The 22,628-nt window shown below is 45.5% G+C and overlaps 1 protein-coding gene across 1 annotated transcript; it reads left to right on the plus strand.

The window, feature by feature from the left end:
* Positions 1–1,351: 1,351 nt before the first annotated feature.
* On the plus strand, positions 1,352–22,030 carry LOC118851598 (transient receptor potential cation channel subfamily V member 6-like). The gene is given in 16 exon segments (XM_036761100.1): positions 1,352–1,494; positions 14,906–15,003; positions 15,223–15,345; positions 15,937–16,074; positions 16,593–16,691; positions 16,829–16,930; positions 16,933–17,003; positions 17,308–17,454; positions 17,563–17,775; positions 18,420–18,506; positions 18,652–18,728; positions 19,055–19,220; positions 19,472–19,538; positions 20,033–20,301; positions 21,262–21,368; positions 21,745–22,030. Coding segments are annotated over 16 exon segments (2,178 nt in total). The 5' UTR covers positions 1,352–1,366.
* The last annotated feature ends 598 nt before the right edge of the window (positions 22,031–22,628 follow it).

The raw sequence follows: 22,628 nt of genomic DNA on the forward strand, positions 1-22,628 counted from the left end.
AAGAATCAGAGGTGGAATTTGGCCCCAAGTCCTGTGACTCTAGTCTGGGTGTTCTTTTCACTTTATCACATGTATGTATATTAAAGAAACACTTTAATAGACAGGAGAGAATGAGAAGAAAGGCTTGAGAAATAGTGTACCGCAGTGGTAAAAATACTGCCTTCGGAATCAGAGGACCTGGTTCTAATTCTCCCTCTGTTACTTACTACCTATGAGATCTTGACCAAAATTTCTTACCCTCCCTGGGCCCGTTTCCTCATCTATAAAATGAGGGGATTGGATCAGATGATGCCGCACCCCTTTGGGCTCAACATTCAGGATTCTATGAGGGCTAGGAGAGAAAAAAATAAAGTACTGGATTTGGTGTTAGAGGACCTGAATTTGAATATTACATATGCTATTTGCTACCTGTGTGACCTTGGAGAAACATTTTCTTTCCTTCCTTTGGACTTGTGTTTCCTCATCTGTAAAACGAGGTGGAAGGAGGGGGCAGACAAGTTGGTCTCTAATGCCCCCTTCCCGCTCTAAAATCTTCGGCCCCTATGATCTGCAGAGTGCCTGCTCCCCTTGATTAGAGGCTAGGAAGCCAAGCAGTAGTCATTGGGGAAGAAAGTGAGAAAAGAGATCAACACTGGCATGTGCAGAGAGAGGAAGGTGCACAGACAAGAAAGGCAGCCGATTCCTGACATGATCGCCCTTGGGGGCCTCTGGATCACTGGGTCCTCATACTATCCGCACTTCCCTGTGGCATCACCTCTGACCCCACTTGCCCCCTTCAGTGCCAGGAGCTTCTGAAAGCTTCCTGACTTATCCAGATCTTCTGGTGGCCCCCAGTCCTAGGGAGAGTTGCCCTAGCTTCACAGAATCTCAGTCCTTTAAGGGCGGGCCTGGGGGCAGGGAGAAAGACCCAGGTGGGGAGGGAGCTTGCGCAAGCCCCAGGGACCCGCGGCGGGCGGGCGGGCCTCCAGCAGTCTGTCTCTTTAAATCTCAGGTAATTTGGGAGGAGGGAGGGTGTGTCCGCCCTGCTTCCCGCTGGCTCGGAGCTTCTGACAAAGCCGAGCCCGAGCCCGAGCCTCAGCTCCTGCCAAGTGTAACAATCCCAAAGCCCTCTCGTGGCCCGGCCCTAACAGTTGGTGAGAGCTCCTGGTAGGGAGAGGGGGGTGAAATCCTGCAGCAGAGCGGGGGAAGGGGTGTCGTGGATCGGGGGAGGCGGAACCCCGGACCAGAGACGGGACCTCTGCAGGGCGAGGGCGGGGGCGGGCTCGCCCTCGGTCGCGGCGATGTGGCCCCGAGATTGATTCCCGCCCCGATCTGGCCCCGGTCCGGGTCCCAGGCCCAGGCCCCCGGGGAGCCAGCCCTGCACCCCATGGGGGTGCCCCTGCCCAAGGAGCTAGGGCTGCTCCCCAGCCTGTGGGGCAAGATCTGCCAATACCTCCAGGGACGGGAATCGTGGGACAGGCGCCTGGATGAGCTGAACCTGCTGCAGCAGAAGAGGTAGGTGTCGCTCGGAGCCCGTGGGTCCCCCGCCACCACGACGCTATCTCTGGCTCACCCGGCCTCTCTCCGCCATCCTCTAGATGCCCCTTTCAGAAAGGAAATTCCAAAACTCTGATGTTCTTTTTATGCGATCCGCCCTGAACGTCTACATTCGATTCGATTCATTTCAGGGAGCATTTATTTTTGAGGGGGCGGGAAGGAAGCTCTAAAGTTTACCTAAAAGTTAGTCTCAGTGCACTTGCAGTTGCGAGCTGGGTAGAAACCACTCGGCGGAGTGGATAGGCTTGGACTGCATCCTGGAGGCATCTCCTCCGACAGCTGGTTAGGAACATTTTGCTCTGGGGGAACAGGATCCTCTCGTCAGAGGGAGGGGGTGTTGGGATGGATACCGCAGCCCCAGCCTCAGGTCATATTAGATGGCCAAGGTTCCCAGGTGTCCTTGACGGCGAGAGTAGCGGGCTGTCCCCCATTCCTGGAACTATCTCCCTCCTCCGCTTCGACTACCGACCTCCTGGGCTTCCTTTAAGTCCTAACTAAAACCCCACCTTCTACAGCCTTCTCTGACCCCTCTTAATTCAAACGCTTTCCTTCCTTTATTTATTTCCTGTTTATCCTGTATATAGTTTGCTTTGTACATATTTGTTTGCATGTTGTCTCCCTCGTTAGATTGTAAACTCCTCGAGGGCAGGGACGATTTTTTCCCTCGTTTTGTATCTCCACTGCTTGGCACAGTGACTGGCGCACAGTAGGCGCTAAATCGATGTTTATTGAATTGAACCGAATAGTGGAAAGCACCTTGAATTATCATCCTGGTCATCTTCTTGAGGGCAGAAACCAGGCTGCTTTGGGCGCTTGTATCTTTGCACATATTAGGTGCTTCTTTTTTTTTTTTTTTAATAAAAAAAAGGTTGTTGAACTGGAAATTAAATTGACTTGTGTTCAGAAGACCTACGTCCAAGTCCGTTGTATTTACTGGTTGTGTGACCAAGGGTGATTCACTTTATGTCCCCGAGTCTTTGTTTCCTTATTTATAAAATGGGAAAAATATTTTCAATACCCTAACTCTAGGGATTGTTGAGAACAAATGAAAAAAATTAATATGAAATCACTTCCTAGTTGTAAACTATTATTATTCTCAGCTTTCTTTATATTCTTTATACTCCCAGATAGAATTTCTGGCAGTCAAGAGTCGGCCTTCAGTTAGCTTTGATCCTTATGCTGATCTCTGAGGCTTTCCCACTATTGTTTCCACCCCCTACCCTCCTCTGGGGACATCTAGGACTCCCTGCTCTGGAAGGAAAGGAGAGGAGTGGTTCTCTGTGTGTTTGTGTTTGTGTGTGTATCTATGTGTGTGTGTATCTGTGTGTGCGTGTGTGTCTGTGTGGAGGGTGTATCAGACCCCTAAAGAAGTGGCCTTTCAAATGACGTACTACCTCCTTCCTACTCCCACACCACACTCCTTCCGAACCAGGCAATAGGAGTTAGTCAGGTTCCCTACTTGGTAGGGACTTCCCCAGGCCCCTAAGAAGGCATATAATGTTTCTATTCATAATAGAAATACTTGGCACCCCTTCCCCCCACCCTCCAGACTCAGGGTGCTTCTTCAGCTCCAAACTTGTCCTGGTCAGGAAGGAGGCTGGGGAACTGGGGTAGAATCACCCTCTCCCCTAGCTGATCTCCAGATGCTAGGTTTCAGTGGGCTTACCTTCCTCTTTTAGCTGTAGTTCTCTTGTCTCACTCCACCCAGATCTCTCCCCATGGGCTTAGGAGGGTGGGTGGGGGAAAACATGTTTTGGTGATGAGATCTTGAGTTGACACAGGGGTGTTTTTGTTGGAGAACAGGCGATCACTAGTTGCATGGCCTATTCCATGGACTGGTGTGGCCCCTCCCCCCAAGAATGGGAGCGGAAAGGCCCATTGGCTTAGAATGAGGGAGCCTTGGTTTCCTGAGTCTCTGCATGGGTATGAAAGCAGGGTATAGGACCAGGGCTGGAGGCCATAGCCTGGTACTCTTGACTTCCCTCTGCAGTTCCATTCTGGCTTAGCCAGGAGCCTTTGGGGAAAGTACACTTGCTGGATCTTTCTCTGCCTCCATTTCTCTCTAAAATCACATTACCTGCAGAGGAGAACCTGGGGAAGAGCGTAGTAGGTACACCTTCTGAGACCACAGCTTTATCCTGTCTGGGACAGTCTTTTCCTCAACCTGAACAACTACCCTGGCCATCCCTCTCCTTTTCTATTTCCCCTTTTGTTGGCTTTCCACCTGGGCACCCAAAACCTTACCCCCTCTGTTTGAGGAAGTATACCATAGGACACTGATGCTGCCTGGAAAGGTGGGCTTCCTCATCTATGAAAATAAAGGAAGACTACTTAATATTTCAATATAGTTAACTACAATACATTTCTATAGTGTTTTGTGGTTGTTACTAAGTTTTTTCCGCATATGCTATTGTAGCCTTCATATATATTATCTCAATTTGTTCCTGCAGAGGTGGGGAGCCTGTGGCCTCTAGGCCACAAGTGACCCTCTAGGCTACAGGCAGCCCTCTAGGTCCTCAAGTTCAGCCCTTTGACTGAATCCAAACTTCACTGACAAAATCCCCTTAATGAAAAGATTTGTTCTGTAAAACTTGGATTCAGTCAAAAGGCCGCACCCAAGGACCTAGAAGGCCACATGTGGCCTTGAGGCTGCAGGTTCCCCACCCCTGCTCTAGGAAGAGCCTATGAAACAGGATCCCAGGATCTAGAACTGGAAACTAGGAGCTAGGGTCTCAGACACAGGTTCCAAAGTGTGGAAAACCTCTAGCAGAGTAGGAAAAGCTTCATCTTATTTCATTTAAGTTCCTCTTCTTAATCTCCCAAATAGTCCCTTTCTTATCATTATGCCCTATGTTCATAGGATCATAAATTCAGAGCCAGAAGGGACCCCCAAGGTCATTTAATCCAATCACTTAATTTTACAGATGAGGAAACTGAGGCCCAGGGGAGTCATGATTTGTGCAAGGTCTCATGGGGAATAATCAGTCACAAAGGTGGGATATGACCCCAGGACCTCTGCATCAATATTCTTTGTGATGTATACCTCTTGGCTCCTGAATGAATAGAGGATCTCTAAAGTAAAGGGCTTTCCAGGACTGGCTCTCTGGCCCTACCTTTGGTCTGGTGGAATTCAATCTGAGCTCTGCCTTTTTTCCTGGTTCTGCCCTCCTCCTGGTTCTTTTATTAAGGACAGACTGAAACAAATAGAAACAAAGACAAGATGGATGTGGGACCTCTACTGAGCAGGGGAATGACATGTACACTTAATAGTATATTTGTATACACTCAGATTTAGCTGGCTGGGTCACCTTGAACAGATCTCTTGACTTCTCTGAGCCTCACTGTCCCATCTGATGATCCATAAGAGCATTGATTTAGAGCAAGGGACATGAAAGATTATCTGAAGCTACCCCCCTCCCCCCTCCCCACCTGAAAGTACTGTCTCCTCTTGGATTAGATACTTCCTTTTCCTAATGGATTAATTTCACTTCAATCCATTATTTTAACTGCTCTCTACTGGTGGCCTAGTAATGGGGATGGAGGAGGGCCAGGGCTTATCCATGTTTTTGCGTGTGTGTGTTAACCAAGGGTAGGGAACCTGTGGCCTTGAAGCCACATGTGGCCTCAAGGCCACAGGTTCCCCACCTCTGGTTTAAACCCTTAGGGAGTGCTCTGTGATTCTCAGTGTGGTGTTCTTACCCAACCCAGAGGAAGCTGCATTTGGTTTATACAGTGTCTCAGTGCCCTGGGAGAATGAGCTGAGGTTCAGAATGTGGTCCCAGATGCTACCGTCTTGGGAAAGCTGTTTACCTATGGCTCTTAGTTTTTCCTTCTTAATTTCTGGGGACAGTCTGGAAGGAAGCTGAAGTTGATGGTACAATGCCCCCATCACCTCTCCCTGCCTCATATTCAAGAAAACAACAACAAAAAAGCTCTCAGTCAGGTGAACCTAAAAGCTGCAAGAGTAGCATGGGATGCTAGAAGTAGCCTGACGCTAGGCCCTAATTCAAGCCCTTCCTTGAAGTCTGCCACCTAGGACCTTGGGCAAATCACTGAACCTCTCTGGATCTGTTTTCTTATCTGTAAAATGATGATGTTGGACTGGACTATCTATAAAATTCCTTTCCAGTTCTAATTGCATGATCTAATGAACTCACCCTGGACCTTAGGCTTATCTATCTAGGCCTCAGTTTCCTTATCTTTAAAATGAGGTCAATAACATTTCCCTTACCAACCTCAGAGAGCTATGAGTATCAAATGAGATAATGAATATGAAATTACTTGGTAAACTGCTAAATTATTTTTAGTAAATTATATTTTATTTTTTCCAATTACATGTAAAGATAGTTTTCAGCATTCATTTTTAAAATTTTTCTCCCTCCCTCCCCAAGATGGCAAACAATGTGAGATAGGTTATACATGTATGATCATGTTAAATGTATTTCCACATTAGTTGTATTATGAAAGAAGAAACAGAACAAAAGGGAAAAACCATGAAAAACAAAAAATGTGAAAATAGTATGCTTCAATCAGCGTTCAAACTCCGTAGTTCTTTCTCTGGATGTGGATAGCATTTTCTGTCATGAGTCTTTTGGAGTTGTCTTGGATCATTGTATTGCTGGGAAGAGCTAAGTCAATCATAGTTGATCATCATACAATTAAACTGCCAAATTTTATATAATTATGAAGTGACTTATTAATAATGTTATTAGTAATTTTAATTCTATCATATGTATAATATAATGCATAATATTTATTAATAATGATCTCAGTCCCTATGTGGAGGCCCCTATGGTCCTCCTTCTTATGGTGTAATGCTCTCTACCTATACCTTGAACTTAAAGACTGTATATACCCTTCCCCCCCACACACATATACACACATACACAGAAGTCCTTTTTACCTGGGCTCACTTGATGGAGTCTGTATTCTGCCCTGTCTCCAAGCAACAGACTAAACACAAGTTGCTGGGGACAATGGCACTCAACGTCACACTTTCCAAAGAACTGAGATGGAAAAGGGCAAAGTGGAGCAAAGGAAAGAGGGCACAGATATTCATGTGCCAGGTCACACCTAGCTACATGGGGCGAGGGGACAGGGCCACTGCGCTTGACTAAAAGACTTGACATATTGTAGTAAGATTACTCAATTATGAAACCCTCATTTCTTGGAAGGAGGAAAGAGTAGAAACAAAGGTGTTTAATTAGGGCCAGGAATGGGCTGAAGAACACATTCTATATCTTACCCTTCATAGTGTAGTGGAAAGTGTGCTGCTATTAAAAGCCAGAATACCTGGGTTCGCGTTCTGGCTTGGGTTACTTGCTTGTTGTATGACCCGGGCAAGTCACTCAATCTGTCTAAGGCTCTGTTTCCTTGTCGTAAAATGATGCTAATAACATTTGCACCACAGATTATGCAGGGTCATTTAAAGGAAGGCATTGAAGGCATTATAGAAAGGTGATTTACTTATAATTATTGTGGAGACGATAGTAAGTTTCACCCCTTATTAGTTTCTAAGAAGTTCCCTGAGGGGCAGTAAACATGGTTAGGCTTTATGCATCCCCAGCACCTAGGCATAGTGAATTTGTACATAGGTATTTAATAAATATTAGGTGTTTGTTGGCTCAAATTCAACTGGGCTTTGGGGAAGGTGGATGAAGTCCAATGAGGCAGGAGTGATTTCTAAAAAAGGTGCCCCAATGTTATGATTTTACAAGCTCCAGAGAGAGCAGGGTGGGGGCTTGGTACCGAGGATCTTAGATGTCTATCTGTAAAGGCTACCAGAGGTCATCTAGTCAACACCCTCATTTTAGGGATGAGGAAGTTGAGGAACAACAGGTTAAGTGACTTGCCTATGGTCACACAGGCAATAAGTGTCAGAGTTGGAACTGGAATCTAGGACCTCTGATTATGAAGCCAACACTCCTTCTACTATACTACACCATGTCTTAAAATGAGCTCATCCCAAGGGCCAGGTCTATTTTTTCGACCTCTATGTTTCTTTCATCCATGAGACTTTTGTGAAATGTGAGAGGTTCCCGAATCTGAGTAGCCTTGTCCATTCCACAGCCCCTCTGAGGCTGTTTACTGGGTCACTGAAAGGAACTTAGTTGCCATCCTAAATTCCCTTCTTTTTGGGATTTTCAGATTTACCAATCAGAATCTAAATGGATGAGCTATTGGTTGGTTTGGAATCTTGCTGGTTCTGCCTCCCAGGGGAGAAATTTTACTTAGCTTCACTGTTAATAATAACCACAGTAATTATAACAAACATAATAATAGCTAGCATTTATACAAGTGTTTAAGAGCTGTAATCACTTTACACATTTTATCTCCTGTGGTACTACCCTTTCCCCTCAGTCCTTCAAGGCAACCAGAAGATGTGTTAGGCAGTGGAAGAGGGAGGTAGGCAATACTTAGTCATTCAGAGACAGTCAGGGCAAAGTGGAGAATAAAATTTAGGAACATTTAATACCATTTTTGAACCTACCCCTGGGTTCTTCTTAAAAAAAAAAACCCAGCAACCACTTTATGCTTTTTTTCATTTGATACCACCCCTTCCCTTCTATCCTACAAGGCAACTGGAAGATGAGCCATGGAGGGGTAGAGAGATACTCTCTCTTGAGAGTCTCTTATCTCCTAAAACAAGATGTAGCCATTCAAGCAGGAGCAGGGGTGAAGTGGAGGATAAAATTTAGGAACCTCTACTCTAATACTATTATCGTTATACCCACCCCTATGTTTTCTTACCTTTCGTTCAATGAACTCTTTTCATCCATAACCTTAGAGAGGCCACATCCAAGGAAGTTGTTGTTCCTATGACACTGCCCCATCCCCACCCCCAGCCTCCTCTAGTTCCAACCTTTTAAAGCTCCCAAATTCCATATTTTCAATCTTACTTCCTTTCACTCCTTATCCCACTCCCCACCGAAACTATGGTCTTACACAAGAACGCTGTCAACTTTTAACCAGTTCTATGTGAGTCAACCATGTTATATGGCTGCCAAAAACAGGGACTGCAATTGTAGGCTCTGTTAATAGAACTATAGTGCCCAGAACAAGGGCACTTCATTGTACTCTGCCCAGGTCAGACTGCATCTGGAATATTATGTACTTTAAAAGGCATATGGGACACATTATTAAGGGAAAGATGACCAGGAAAGTGATGGTACTTGAAAATACATGGAACGATTAACCAATCTACAAGCGTTGATTCAGTACCCAATAGGTACTAGGTGCTGGGGATACAAATACAGATGATGAAACACTCCTCTCTCTCTCTCTCAAGCATCATGAAGACAATTGTAAGCTACATTACTCTGACACAGTTCAAGGAATTGGGGATTATGGATGTTTACCTTGGGGAAAGGAAAGAAGGTGGTTTTACAATGGGGGGATATGATCACAGTCTTCAGATATTTTAAAAAGCATCATTCAGAAAAAGGATTAGACTTATTCTGCATAGCTTCAGAGGGAAGTGTATGAAAGAGAGGCAAATTGCATGCCACGCTAAGGCAGCTCTAACAAGTTAGATCTGTCTAATAATGGAATGGGCTGCCTTGGGAGGTAGTGACTTCACTGTCACCAGCTTTGTTTGGACAGAGACTAGACCACCTCTCAGGGATGGGGTAAGGGGCTGGCCTAGCCAACATTGATCCCTTTCCAATACTAAAAGTTTAGTGATTCTCTCATGCCAACCTCCAGGTCCCCTTAGCTAGGTGCTCTTTCCCAATTCTTCCTTCCTTCCCCACAAGTAATATGGGAAAATGGTTGAGAACTGGGAAGGGCCTCATATGCCCTAGAGCAGAGAAACTGGAGAGGACCTGGGGAGAGATGACAGAACTGACTACAGACTTTTGGTATCAGGGCACAGCACATGCCCTTGTGGTGTCTGGCTAGCAGGACAGAGTAGAATAGCATTAGGCTATGAGACAGGAGACCTGCATTTTTAGTCCAACATCTGCTACCAACCGGGCAGCGAGCCAGTTCACTTTGCCTCATCTCAGATGAGTTTCCTCGACTGTAAAATAAGGGGATTAGGCTAAATGATTCCTAAGATCTTTCTTGGCTCTTTCTGTCTGATGCTGCTTTCTTTACACTATCCTCCCCTGGGAGGAAGTAGAGAGGAGGAGAAATAAGGGAGAGAAATATAGGGAAGAGAACTTGGCTGAGTAAACTCAGGGAAGAGCTTGAGTGGCAGCTACATCCAGACGGGAGCGGATCATGCCGTGGAAGATGGCAGTCTGCTGATGTCCAGCTCCAGAAGCAGAAGGAGGGAGATGTGATAGATTTAATTAGATTAATTTAGATGCGATGCCATGACTAGACGAAGAAAACATAAATCTTGTAGTTGTTTCTTCTCTTCCCTCTCTTTTTTGTTCTCTTCCCTTGCCTTCAGTGGAATTTGAAGGTATTTGGTATAAGTAAGTGAATGTTGTTACCTTAGTATTTTGAAAGTTGTTACCCACTGTTTTCTCAGAACCCTACCTCTCTTATATATTATCTTCATTGAGTGGCCATGCAGGGAAAAAAAGAAAAAGATTCACCTGGTGGTCAGTTTCCAGATGAAGAGTCTCCTTCCATGTCTTTAGGGTGCTTGGTCCTTGAATGGCAGACAAATCGGGAGGCATTTATATAGACTATAGCTGAAGCTTTTCTGTTTTTTATAGGCCCATTGTTCTACTAACAGCAGTTTTAAGAACTCAGAGCCACTCCTCTTTCCCCATACCACAGTGAGACTCTGATTTAAGACAAGGGTCAGAGACCTCGAGCTGGAAGGAACCTCAAAGGCCAATAGTCCAAGCTTCTTTTACAGTTGGGGAAACTGAGACCCAGGGAGATTAATTGACTAACCCAAGATCATACAAGTAGTGAACATCAAAGGTAAAATTTGAACCCAGGCCCTCTGACTCCATAGTCAGTAAATCGGAGTAGGCATATACCACTTTATATGCCACTAAATCAGGAGGACCCACGTCTACTCATGTGAGTAACTGTCTGTGAATAAGCTGTCAATATATTTTTGGACGCCTATAGAAAAGACCAAATTGCTCAGGAGAGAGAAAAATAAGTTTAAGAAGACAACTAGAAGGAAAATAATCAGTAGAAAAGAGAAAGTTTTGGTTTATAAGAAAAACAGGCTTCAAGGACAGATTTTAATATTACCTAGGAGAGGGCAGTTTAGCCTGAACCGAGAGACACAGATTAGAGCTCAGCAGAGTCCACAGTCTTTTCTGGGAATAGAAAAGTGAGTCTTGGACACAAAATAGGTATAACATAATAGGTATAAGGACACATGATAGGTATAAGGACAAGGAAGAGAGGGCTAGACAGAGGCATCTAGATTTTGGGAGCACAGTAGGAAGTACCCACTAATGGATGCAAAGCTGGATATGAATCTTCTCTGTATATCTGCAACTGATGACCTGAATATAGTTATTGAATGAATAATTAATGAATAAAGCACATTTATTAAGAAATTTGAATGTGGAAAGGACTATGGTAATCACTGGGGATACAAAAAATAAATTAAGACAGTCTTTGCTCTCATGGAACTCGTATTCTTATGGGGGAGACAATATATATGGAAGGTTTCAGCTGTAAGTCAGATGGAATCATCCCATAATTCTCAGGGTTCTGCAGCAAAACAAAGTAAATATTAATGTCTTCTCTTTACTGCCATTTCCAATGATAAAATCCTAGCTGATGTTGAGCTGTCTGACAGGTCCAAGGACCTTGGTGACAAGAGCTGTCTTTTCTGAGCATTCAGTAGGGGTGCCTGTGTCAAGAATTCTCTTGTGGAGAATTCATTCATTTTTCAAGAATGATGTCTGAGGGCACCGGGCTGAAAGCACTGCTATTCCCAAAGCTCCTGGCCATCCTCATTAGGATCCAAGGAGAGATGGTGGCCAAGTTGGTTGTAGTCATGGTGGTCTAACTGGCCTGTCAATGTCCCTCCCAGTTACCCCCTCAGCGAACCCCACAGCCAGGCTGGCTAGCCTGTCTTGCGTATGTAGTAGCAACGGGTCAGAGGGTGGTGGGGAAGGCTGGCCTCTTTTTGCACAGATATGGCCTCCCTGGATAAAGGCCACAAGGGCAGGGCTAGATGCAGGAATGGTGGTCTGGGTGGTGCTGCCACTTACATAGCTTGCATGCCCATATGCTTTTTGGTGGCAGTTGGTCAAGATCTGTTGCTGGCAAAGGAGGAAGCTGCCTCCCCTAATGACTAACCCCCTTGATGGCCACAAGGGCTGGTTTGGAAGCATCTTTAGTGGCCCAGGAGGCACCAGTGTCTCTTTCACAGTCAGAGGGGTTATGGCAACTAAGGTGGTGCTGGTGACATGACCAGCCTGACAAACCCTGCCCTCTCCACCATCCTGTCCTGCCCTTTAGGGTGACCTGCTGCTTCAGCCAGGCTGGCCATGTTATTGCCCATATACATCTTCATTTCTGCAGTGAGGTAATGTTGTGTTGAAGATGGCTTTTCTAAGTGTGTTTTGCTGATGATGTGGCAGGAAGGGAAAGGAGGGGGAAGGCCATGTTTCTGAGGCTATCAGCTCCCGAAGGTCACTGTGTTTGCCATGCTCTTCTTCCTTCTCTGATCAGAGGAAAGAAAGAAAGAGCAGATAATGATGTCAAAATTTGAGGAATGCTGCTGAAGAACTTTGAGATTCATAAGGGAATAAGCATTTTTTAAAAGCCTAATATGTGCTAGTGCTTTACGAATATTATCTCATTTGATTCTCGTAGCAACCTTTGAATGAAGTAGGTACTATTATGACACCATTTTACAGATGATGAAACTGAGGTAAACAGGGTGAAGTCACTTGCCCAGGGTCACACAGCTAGTAAATGTCTGAGTCTGGATTAAATTCAATTCTTCCTAATGTCAGTCTCATTGCTCTAACCATTATACCACCCAGCTACCTCTAAAATAGTTTAACTATGGAAGGGAATAAGCGTTTATATAGCATCTACTGTATGTCAGATACTACTAAGCTCTTTTTATTGAAAAAAAAAAGATTCTTACAACATACCTGTGAGGTAGGTGCTATTATCATCACCTTTTTACATTTGAGGAAACTGAGTCAACGACTGTGGAATGACTTGCCAGAGGGTCACACAGCTAGTAAATGTCTGGGCCTGGATTCAAATTCGGTTCTTCCTAATGTCAGTCCCATTGTTCTGTCCACTATGCCACCCAGCTACCTCTAAAATAGCCTAAATATGGAAGGGAATAAGCATTTATACAGCACCTATTGTATGCCAGGCACTACTAAGCTCTTTTTATTGAAAAAAAAAAAGATTCTTACAACAAACCTGTGGGGCAGGTGCTATTATTATCATCACCCTTTTATATTTGAGGAAACTGAGTCAAACAGCTATGGAGTGACTTGCCCAGGGTTACTCCAGGCCCAGTACTCAATTCACTGTGTCACCTATGTGGCCTATGAGCTGCCCAGCCCCCAGGAGCTTATCTGCTCTAAGTCTGGGGAGATGCAAAGACAATTGGGAAAGGCTGAGAGAAGAAAAGCTTAGGATCCATTGCTGTGGTGGGTAAGGCTAGAATCAAGTGCTTTCTGAAGAGCGAGGGGGCCACTGAGGTGGCACAGCATGAATTTCTAAAGGTTGAAACCAGTTTGTGTTCATGACTTTCTCTTAACTGCTTTCTGTAGCCCTGAAGCAGAAACAGAAATTGTGTGGTGGAGGTTACCTAGAGATAAAGATTTACAAGGCATTCTAAGGTGGTAATTAGTGAAAGATTAAAATAGCAGACCAGGAGGTCAAGGCTGGGTATGAAAATAAGCAATACCAGAGGAGGGAAGATGGGGAAAGAACACTAAGTGTGGTTTGGGGGAGTAGGGCTCCATCCCCAGCTCTACCATTTTCCATCTGTTGTGATGCGAGGCAGAAGGTCTCAGTTTTCACATCCGTAAAATGAGGCAGTTGCATTATATCAGTGGTGTCAGACTCAAATAGATACAGGGTCACTAAACTGGGTGCCCAGGGCATGTAAGGATCCCTGCGGACACAGATTGACTCAGAAACTACATACTTACATTATCTCTGTCCTATTGCATTTTGATTTACTTTGTTAAACATTTCCCAGAGACATTTTCATCTGATTCTGGCAACCCTGGGAGTGTTGTGAGCAGCATAATTGACACATCTGGATTAGTTGACCTCTGACACCCCTTCCCGCTCTAAATTTGTGACCATACATTCCTCTTCCCTCTCCTCCTCCTTCCTTATTACTTCTCTTTCCTTCCCACTTCTACTCCATCCTACCCTGGCCTCCAGGAAGAGCACTTGAAGAAGCAGGGGTTGAAGAGGAGGACAAACAAGACGGCCTAGTGGGGTGGAGCTAGGAAATCACGCCCTTAGGAATTTTACCCAACTTAAATATATGGCTAACTAGTGCCTACGAACAAACCTACAATACTATCTACCCCGTGTGGTTGTGGTTGTTTGGTTGCTTCGGTCATGTCTGACTCTTTGTGACTCCATTAGGAGTTTTCTTGGCAAAGTGGTTTGCCATTTCCTTCTCCAGCTCATTTTATAGATAAGGAAACTGAGGCAAATAGGGTTAAGTGACTTCCCCAGGGTCACACAGTAAGTGCCTGAGGCCAGATTTGAACTCAGGAAAATGAGTCTTCTTGACTTCAGGCCTGGCACTCTATCTACTGTGCCACCTCTGTGCCCCTCGTTGTGTAACCCCAATCATCCCCAAATCACCATCATCACCATCATTATCGCTAGCATTTATATAGCTCTTTAAGGTTTGCAAAGTACTTTACAAATATCTCATTTGATCCTGACTACAACCCAGGAGGTAGATGCTATTATTATCCCTGTTTCAGCTGGGGAAATGAAGATTAAGTGAATTGCCTAGGGATACACAGTTGGTAAATGACCGAGATCAAATCTGAACTCAGGTCCAGTGCTCTTTCTACCACTCCACCTAGTTGCTTCTATTTAGTAAAGAAATAGAGGAAAAAATGTTGGTCTTGAGACACAGCCCATGGCTAGCTAATGAGGCAGAAGGAACATTTGATTTATAAGCGAACATTTTTTTTTTGCCATACTAGTTTTAGGCTGTTGAAGGCATAGGGCCTAATGACTATTTTTCCCCCAGATAAGTGGGTAAGAAGAGCTGAATGTATTGACTCATTGACAGTGAAATGGGATAAGGATTCATTGAAGCTTGCCCTATTCTCTTACTGAATGATCTTGGGCATCCCTGGACAGCTGGGATGCACATATGTGAAGGGGCGTAGAGCTGACATATGTATCTCCCCACAAACTTCCTCATTCCCTTTCCCTGTACCTGGAGTCTTGCTTCTATCTACCTAAATGTCCCCTCCTATAGGATCTGGGAGTCTCCGCTGCTCTTAGCTGCCAAGGAGAATGATATTAGAGCGCTGACCAAGCTTCTCAAGTATGAAGTCTGTGATGCACACCAGAGAGGTGAGGAACTTGCTGCCCTTCACCAAGGCCTTCTGACACAAACCTGCCTCTACCCTCCTAGGACAACCTTTCCTCCCTGACTTCCTTGGGCCTGTTGATTGGTCCTGACATAGGACCAATCCTATGTGCTACTATAAAGGCCTATATGCTACAATCCTATACGCTACTATAAAGACCTTGAGAGGTATTTATGGCACTGCTTTCCTTTTCCAACCTCAGGGGCCCTTGGGGAGACAGCACTACATGTTGCCGCCCTCTATGACAATTTTGAGGCAGCCAAGTTGCTGATAGAAGTTGCACCCGACCTGGTGACTGAACATATGACTTCTGAGCTATATGAAGGTGAGAGGGCATGATGTAAATGGGGAGTGGCGGAAGGAAGGAGGAAAGATGCCTTCCTGGACATGGGATGGCCCAAGGGTCCAGAGCTATGGCTGTCAGACTTCTTGTTGACCATTATCATGCCTCTACTTTCCCTTAGAACCCAATGATCTCCCCTCAAAGTGCCTAAACTTTGTTTTTCCTTCCACTGCCCTTACCCAGTAGTGAAGGTGCTATCTCTTCTAGTTGTGTTTCTCTGGCCTGCCAAGGGCCAGGGAGAAGGCTAGGGAGAGACAAAGAAAAGGGACTAGGGAGAGGACTAGGTTAGGCTGCTTAGAGACCTTAGAGTCTCTTAGAGGGAGAGGGGATGTTAGTTAATTTTCTTTCCCTAATACATTAAGGCCTGAGGCTCCCTGACTTTCCTTTGCTTCCCCCGCTTCCCTAAGCCTTCCTTGCTGAGATTCAGTGACCCAGGTCAGAGGTTCAGAAGGAGGGGGATGCTTCGGGAAAAGATGTTTTCTTTCTGAGTCCCTTGGGACAATGTTCCTTATCTGGGAGGGTAACATGGAGGTCAGTTCCCACATCTGAAGTGATCTCTTTGGGGGGATCCAGGACAGACAGCGCTCCACATAGCTATAGTGAACCAGAATGTGAACTTGGTGAGAATTCTGCTCACTCACGGTGCCAGCGTCTCTGCCCGAGCCACTGGGATGGCCTTTCGCCAGAGCCCCCGTAACCTCATCTACTTTGGTAAGAACAAGAACCAGGGTGGTGAGGGAGGCAAATAGGGAGGGGGGTGGGCAGGGAGGGTAATAGAGGGGATGTAAACAAGGATGAAGGAGAAGGGTACAGAGAAGATTGGGAAGGAAAAAAGCTGTGAGGGAGGTCAATTACATTAGCTTGGGGGAAGTCAAGCTTTGAGTCAGCCTCTGCAGACCCCATGGATTCCTTGGAGGAGCCCCTTCTTTTCTCTGTACTCTCTCTGCCCACATACTGATCTTTCCCTTGTTCCTTTATGTGATTCCATTTCCCTTACTCCTTTCCACCAATTCCACTCTCCCACTGTGAGCCTTAATTCCTTGTACAAAGAGCCCTGAACTTCATGTGCACAAAGGAAGGAGACAGTTTCTCCTTCTGGGAGCTTCTCATCTGATGGGAGAGAGAGGGTGCCTACTTTTCAAGTCTTAATAAGGGAAACAAAGCAGCTAGATGCCTCTGGCCACTGCTGTCCCCCATCTTTATTGTGATGACCCCCTTCTTCCCTCCAGGAGAGCACCCTTTGTCCTTTGCTGCCTGTGTAGGCAATGAAGATATTGTTCAGCTGCTTATAGAGTTTGGGGCTGATGTCCGGGCCCAGGACTCCTTGGGTAAGAGCTAGCATAAACACAGGGGTGGAGGGATTTAGAAGGCTGTGTTAGAGCTAGGACGCAACTGAAGTACAGCTGGTATTAACAAGTGGTCAGTGGCCTTCAAGCCACCCGCCCATACCATATGCTCTCTCCAGGAAACACAGTGCTTCACATCCTAGTATTCCAGCCGAACAAAACGTTTGCCTGCCAGATGTATAATGCATTGCTGGCTTATGATGAGCGGAGTGGTCACATGAGTCGCTAGACCTCATCCCTAATCACCAAGGCCTCACTCCCTTCAAGCTGGCTGGTGTCGAAGGGAACACTGTGGTAAGAGATGCTTGCCCTCAAAATCAGGGCCCCTATCCTTTTCCCATATGGGCAACAACAACCCCGTGCCACATATCAAGAGAAAAGTAGTTACGTAATACAGATTTCAGCTGTCAGCCTAAATTTATATTTAAATTTCTTCCTCAGGTCATTCCTTTTCTGTTTCCTATTCCTCACCCTGTTCCTTTTCTGTCCATCTTGAAGTTTCAGAAGTTGTGGCCAATCTGGTGAGGACAATCAAGGATGGACAGGCTGTTCTTCAAGAGTCCTTGGACTCTAATATCGCTTATCTCCTGCCCTTTAGATGTTCCAGCACCTGCTACAGAAGAGGAAGCATGTCCAGTGGACATATGGACCATTGACTTCCACTCTCTATGACCTCACAGAGATTGACTCCTGGGGAGATGAACAATCATTGCTTGAACTCATTGTCACAACCAAGAAGAGAGAGGTATAAGGGATAGGTCAGAGGGGAGGAGGGGAAGGGAGAGGGGATGAACAGAGAGAAAGAGTACGTGTATCAGTGCACACACTCTCTTCTCCATTCTCCATCTTCTAGGCTCGTCGGATCCTAGACCTGACCCCTATGAAGGAGCTGGTGAGCCTCAAGTGGCGAAGGTTTGGGAGGCCATACTTTTGTGTACTGGGTGCCATCTATGTTTTCTACATTATCTGCTTCACCATGTGCTGTGCCTACCGTCCTCTCAAGCCTCGGAGCAGCAATCACACCAGCATTCGGGACATTACTCTTCTCCAGCAGAAGCTGCTACAGGTGATTGCCTCTGAGAGCAGAAAATCATAGGATGATGCTTCACCTGCCTTTCCTTCCCCCGGATAAGGCATTCATGGGTTATATGTGCTTATATTTTCACATGCATGGACAAATTGTATAACAAATGGATAATTTGTATAACAACTGTATACACAACTTCTAAGGTACATATATACATACTCCTTGGAGTACCATTAAATAAATAAGATGAAAAAGGTGAGCCAAACCTAGCCTGGGAAAGTGGATCCCCTAGGGTAGACACTAAGAAACTCCTCAAGTTCTGGGAAATGTCCCAAGTATGTATCAACATGGACTAGTGCTGCTTGGACCAAGAGGACAGAATTAGGAACAATGGGACAGAGTTGGAGAGAGGCATATTTGGGGGCTTCCTAGAAATTAGAGCTATTTCAAAGTAGAATGGGTAGATGGGTCCCCACTTCTAAAGGTTTTCGGTCACACTGAACAACCATTTGTTGAGGATTGTTGTAGAGAGGATTCTTATGCAGACATAAATTGGACTATATTTTAGATGGACCACAAAGATCCTTCTGATTCTGATATTCTATATGTGTATACATATGTGCAATATACACATGCATATACACTCCACGTTCCATACCTTGAACTTCTATTTTTCCTGGCAGGAGTCTTACGTGACCCGGGAGGACAATATCCGAATGGTGGGGGAGCTGGTTTCTGTCATTGGTGCTGTGGCCATCTTACTTCTTGAGGTGAGAGGTGGGCAAGAGATAGCTCAGTCCCAGAGACTGGATGGGTAGGGTGCTTGGAGCTGCTCTCCTATTAAGAATCCTAAATCATTTGTACATCCCTTATTCCTGTTTTCTGTTTCTTCTCTTAATTGATTCACACAATCAGATCCCAGACATCTTCAGGGTTGGCGTTGCTCGGTACTTTGGACAAACAATTCTTGGAGGACCTTTTCATGCCATCATGTAAGTCACTTCTCACTCACATCCTAGCTCCATTGGAATATCTCCAGCACCCTAATCTCAACTTCCCCTTCTTCACTCATCCTTCCCTCCCAACAATGGGCTTTAACTCCCAATTCCAGGAGCCCCATCTCCAGAGAATCTATGTGTCTGTATTGATGCAATATAGGTGCCAGAATTTGAATGAATGTGTGTTGTGTATGTGATTATGTGTGTATGAGTATATGTAAACAGTGGAAGTCACACACAAATTGCAGCCAACACCCAGGAGAGCCTACCAGCTATCCCTTCACATGTTCCCTATGTTTTGCTTCCTCCTCTTACCCAAGCATCACCTATGCCTGCATGGTGCTAGTGACCATGGTGATGCGGCTCACCAGCACATCTGGGGAGGTGGTGCCCATGTCTTTTGCCCTGGTGCTTGGCTGGTGCAATGTTATGTACTTCGCCCGAGGATTCCAGATGCTGGGCCCCTTCACCATCATGATCCAGAAGGTCAGTGTTCCTCCCTCCAACTTCTGCTATGGCCAGCATCTCCTTGTTCCCAAATCACATTTGGCCATCTCAGAGAAGGGGACTGAGCAATTTGGGAGGTTGGTATTTCCTATATGTGTTATAAACTAGAGATTCATTGGATGATAAATTGGGGGATGACCCATTGTGTTATTGGAGGGAAAGCTAGCTACTCAGGGACAATTAGGGGAGGAGAAATTGCCTCATCCTTCCCTTCTGTCTGCCCCCTGCAGATGATTTTCGGTGATCTGTTGCGTTTCTGCTGGCTGATGGCTGTGGTCATCCTGGGATTTGCTTCTGGTAATATCTCTACCTAAGATAGTGGCTGGGAAAGACAGAGAGAGAAAGAGAGGAGGGGGAGGGAGGGAGAGAGAGAGACAGAGACAGAGAGACAGAAACTTCAGGGATCAAAGATAATGGGCAATAGTAGAATGAGGGTAATTTTGAGTAGGAATGGGGTAATAGGAAAGATGGATGAAATAGGAATTTGTAGAATTCAAGATTGACTCAATGAGGAGAGCAGTGTTTTTGATCCCAAGATCATGAGTTAGGGAGGGAGTGTAACACAAGATGAGATCAGTTAGATACCAGGATGTTAGAAAGATTGGAGTAAGAATGAGGTTCACAGGGAGATGAGGAAGGGTCTTCAAGATGAGCCATTTTATGGATAGTGAATATTATCAGAGATAAAGAATTAAAGGCCTAAAGTTTGGAAATATGACTGGCAAGGGTCACTTAGGAAGTTGGCTGATGGTTGCTTGAATATCGTTGTCTCCTCCTCCTGGGCGGAGCAGCGTTCTATATTATCTTTCAGACAGAAGACCCGGATGAACTGGGCCATTTCTTTGACTACCCTATGGCGCTGTTCAGCACCTTCGAGCTATTCCTCACAATCATCGATGGTCCTGCCAACTATGATGTAGACCTGCCCTTCATGTACAGTATCACGTATGCTGCCTTTGCTATTATTGCCACGCTGCTCATGCTCAACCTGCTCATTGCTATGATGGGTGACACCCACTGGCGAGTGGCCCATGAGAGAGATGAGCTCTGGAGGGCTCAGGTGAGCTCCTTGGTAGAAGATGTATGTCTGTCCCCTCCTATCTGGACTCTCTTGATCAGTCCTTAGCTGCCCCTTTCTTCCTCTAAACCTGCAAGATATCCCAACTTAATCCTAACTGCCAGGATATTGGGTATAGGATTAGACCATAGTCACTCCTTATCCCTTGGGAAAGGGACAAAGAAAGCAGATCACTCTCAGTAATAAGTGACGTGACTTCCTAGGAAAGCCCTTTCTATCTCCTTCTTACTAACCCCATTTTAGAGGGCTTTCCTGTAAAAGAAGACTGGAAGGGACCCTGGAAGTCATTTGGTCATAGGCTCATAGATTTAGAGCCAATTTAGGGCTTTAAAGGCTATCTAGTCTGATCCCTTCATTTGAGAGATGACAAAGCAGAGGTCTAGAGACCTTGCCCAAAGCCATACAGCTAGTAAATAGCAGAGCTAGACTTTAAACTTCAGGTCTTGTGAACCCCAAGAATAGCATTCTCTCTTCTGCACTGATTTGCAAGAGCAGAGGATTCCTAATGAAAGACCTGGGTTAGAGTTCTGTCTCTGTGACCTTAGTTAGGAAAGCCCTTCACTATCTTTCAGCCTCATGTCCTCATTGATAGAATAGGGGTTAAAAAACAAACACGTGCCTTAACAGAAAGAGTTGTTGCGGAGATGTATTAGATAATGTATATAAAGTGTCCTTGAAATAGCACTATGTTGTTCAGGGATTAGAAATAATATCTGGGTGATATTATCCTATCTGTATCTCGGATTGGGATGAAATGGTATTAGGTGATGGTGAGTACTTACGGACATGAATGACGCCCAATTTCTCCTTACTGCACTTAAAAGATTGCTTATTTCCACCCATTGTCCTCTCTCTACTCCTTATCTTCCACTCTTTTCTTTAGACTGGCATTCCTATCCACACTTTTGACAGTAATCTTCTCCTCCCCTACCCTCACCCCAGGTTGTTGCCACCACAGTGATGTTGGAGCGAAAGTTGCCCAGATGCCTCTGGCCTCGATCTGGCATCTGCGGTCGAGAGTATGGGCTGGGGGACCGCTGGTTTCTTCGGTGAGTTGGAGCGTGTGAGCATGGGCCTGTAGGAGTGGGAATAATTTTGTGTGTCTCCTCTCTACCCAGCTCCTTGGGTCTATAGAGGGTTAAGTTCTTAGATAACAGAATTTCCTAAAAAAGCCCATTTCCCTAACTTCCACAAAAACGCTGTGGACACTGTTAAGAGCAGGGTTTTTTTCCCCACTCTTGGTTTTTGTCTGAGAAATAGGGCTTATCTTTTTCCCCCCTTTTTTTGATGGCCTAAATCCTAGAGTCCACTCCTTTTTCATAGCCAATAAGCCATGTGTTTAACTCTGGCACACTCTTAAGGGAAGGCTACTGGCCAATAAGTATACGATTTAAACCATGCACGTCTCTTCCACCCTCTCCACAGAGTGGAAGACCGACAAGACCCAAGTCGACAACGAATACAGCGGTATGCCCATGCCTTCAATCCTTCGGGGACTGATGATTTAGACAAAGACCCACTGAACAAAATGGACTTGATCCCCCCTCGTGGTCATCACCGACTAGCAACACCTACCCCCTCCATTTCCCGAAGTACCACTCGAAGCAGTGCCAACTGGCAGAGGCTTCGACGGGGGACTCTGGGGGTAAACCTAAGGGGGGAGATCAATAGGGGCCTGGAAGAGGATGAGGGGAGAGTATATCAAGTCTGAAGCTCTTCCACAGGAGCCCAAAGACTCTACCCCTTTTGCTCAGTGTGAATGAAAGGAGACCGTGTTCTTTGTCCCTTTGAGGGAGATTGGATTGAACCAGAGAGAATGCTCTTTAGAAGGAGCTAGATTGCAACTTTTCCAGGCCCCACTGGGCTTCTGGTGAGTTAAACATTATGTGTCCATTCCTTCGCTTCACTACCCCAACCCCCCAAATGTCTTTGTCACTGTGGCAAACTTTACCTCTCCTTAAGGTTGAGCAGCTGAATACACTGCCAGAACAAAGCACTTTAAGGATGTTCTACTGAGCATCCTCTCCCTACCCTTCTCAGGTACCCCTCATCCCTTACCAGGGATGGGCTTTCTCTTGCTGAGCTGGGTAATTGTAGGAGATGAGAATAGGGGCTCATGAGAAGTGGACGTCGTGCAATTGAGTGAATAAGGAAAATAAAAAAGACTTGGGTGTTATGGCTGGTACACAGACACCTACCCTGCTAAGGCATCACTCCTTCCAATAAGTCGGTGCCCTAATCTCTAAAAAGCCTTCCATGTTGGCCTTTCACCAAAAATATTTCTAGTCCCTTTAATCTTCCTCCTATGG

The sequence above is a fragment of the Trichosurus vulpecula genome, chromosome 5, assembly GCF_011100635.1.
Source record: "Trichosurus vulpecula isolate mTriVul1 chromosome 5, mTriVul1.pri, whole genome shotgun sequence".
NCBI lineage: Eukaryota > Metazoa > Chordata > Mammalia > Diprotodontia > Phalangeridae > Trichosurus > Trichosurus vulpecula.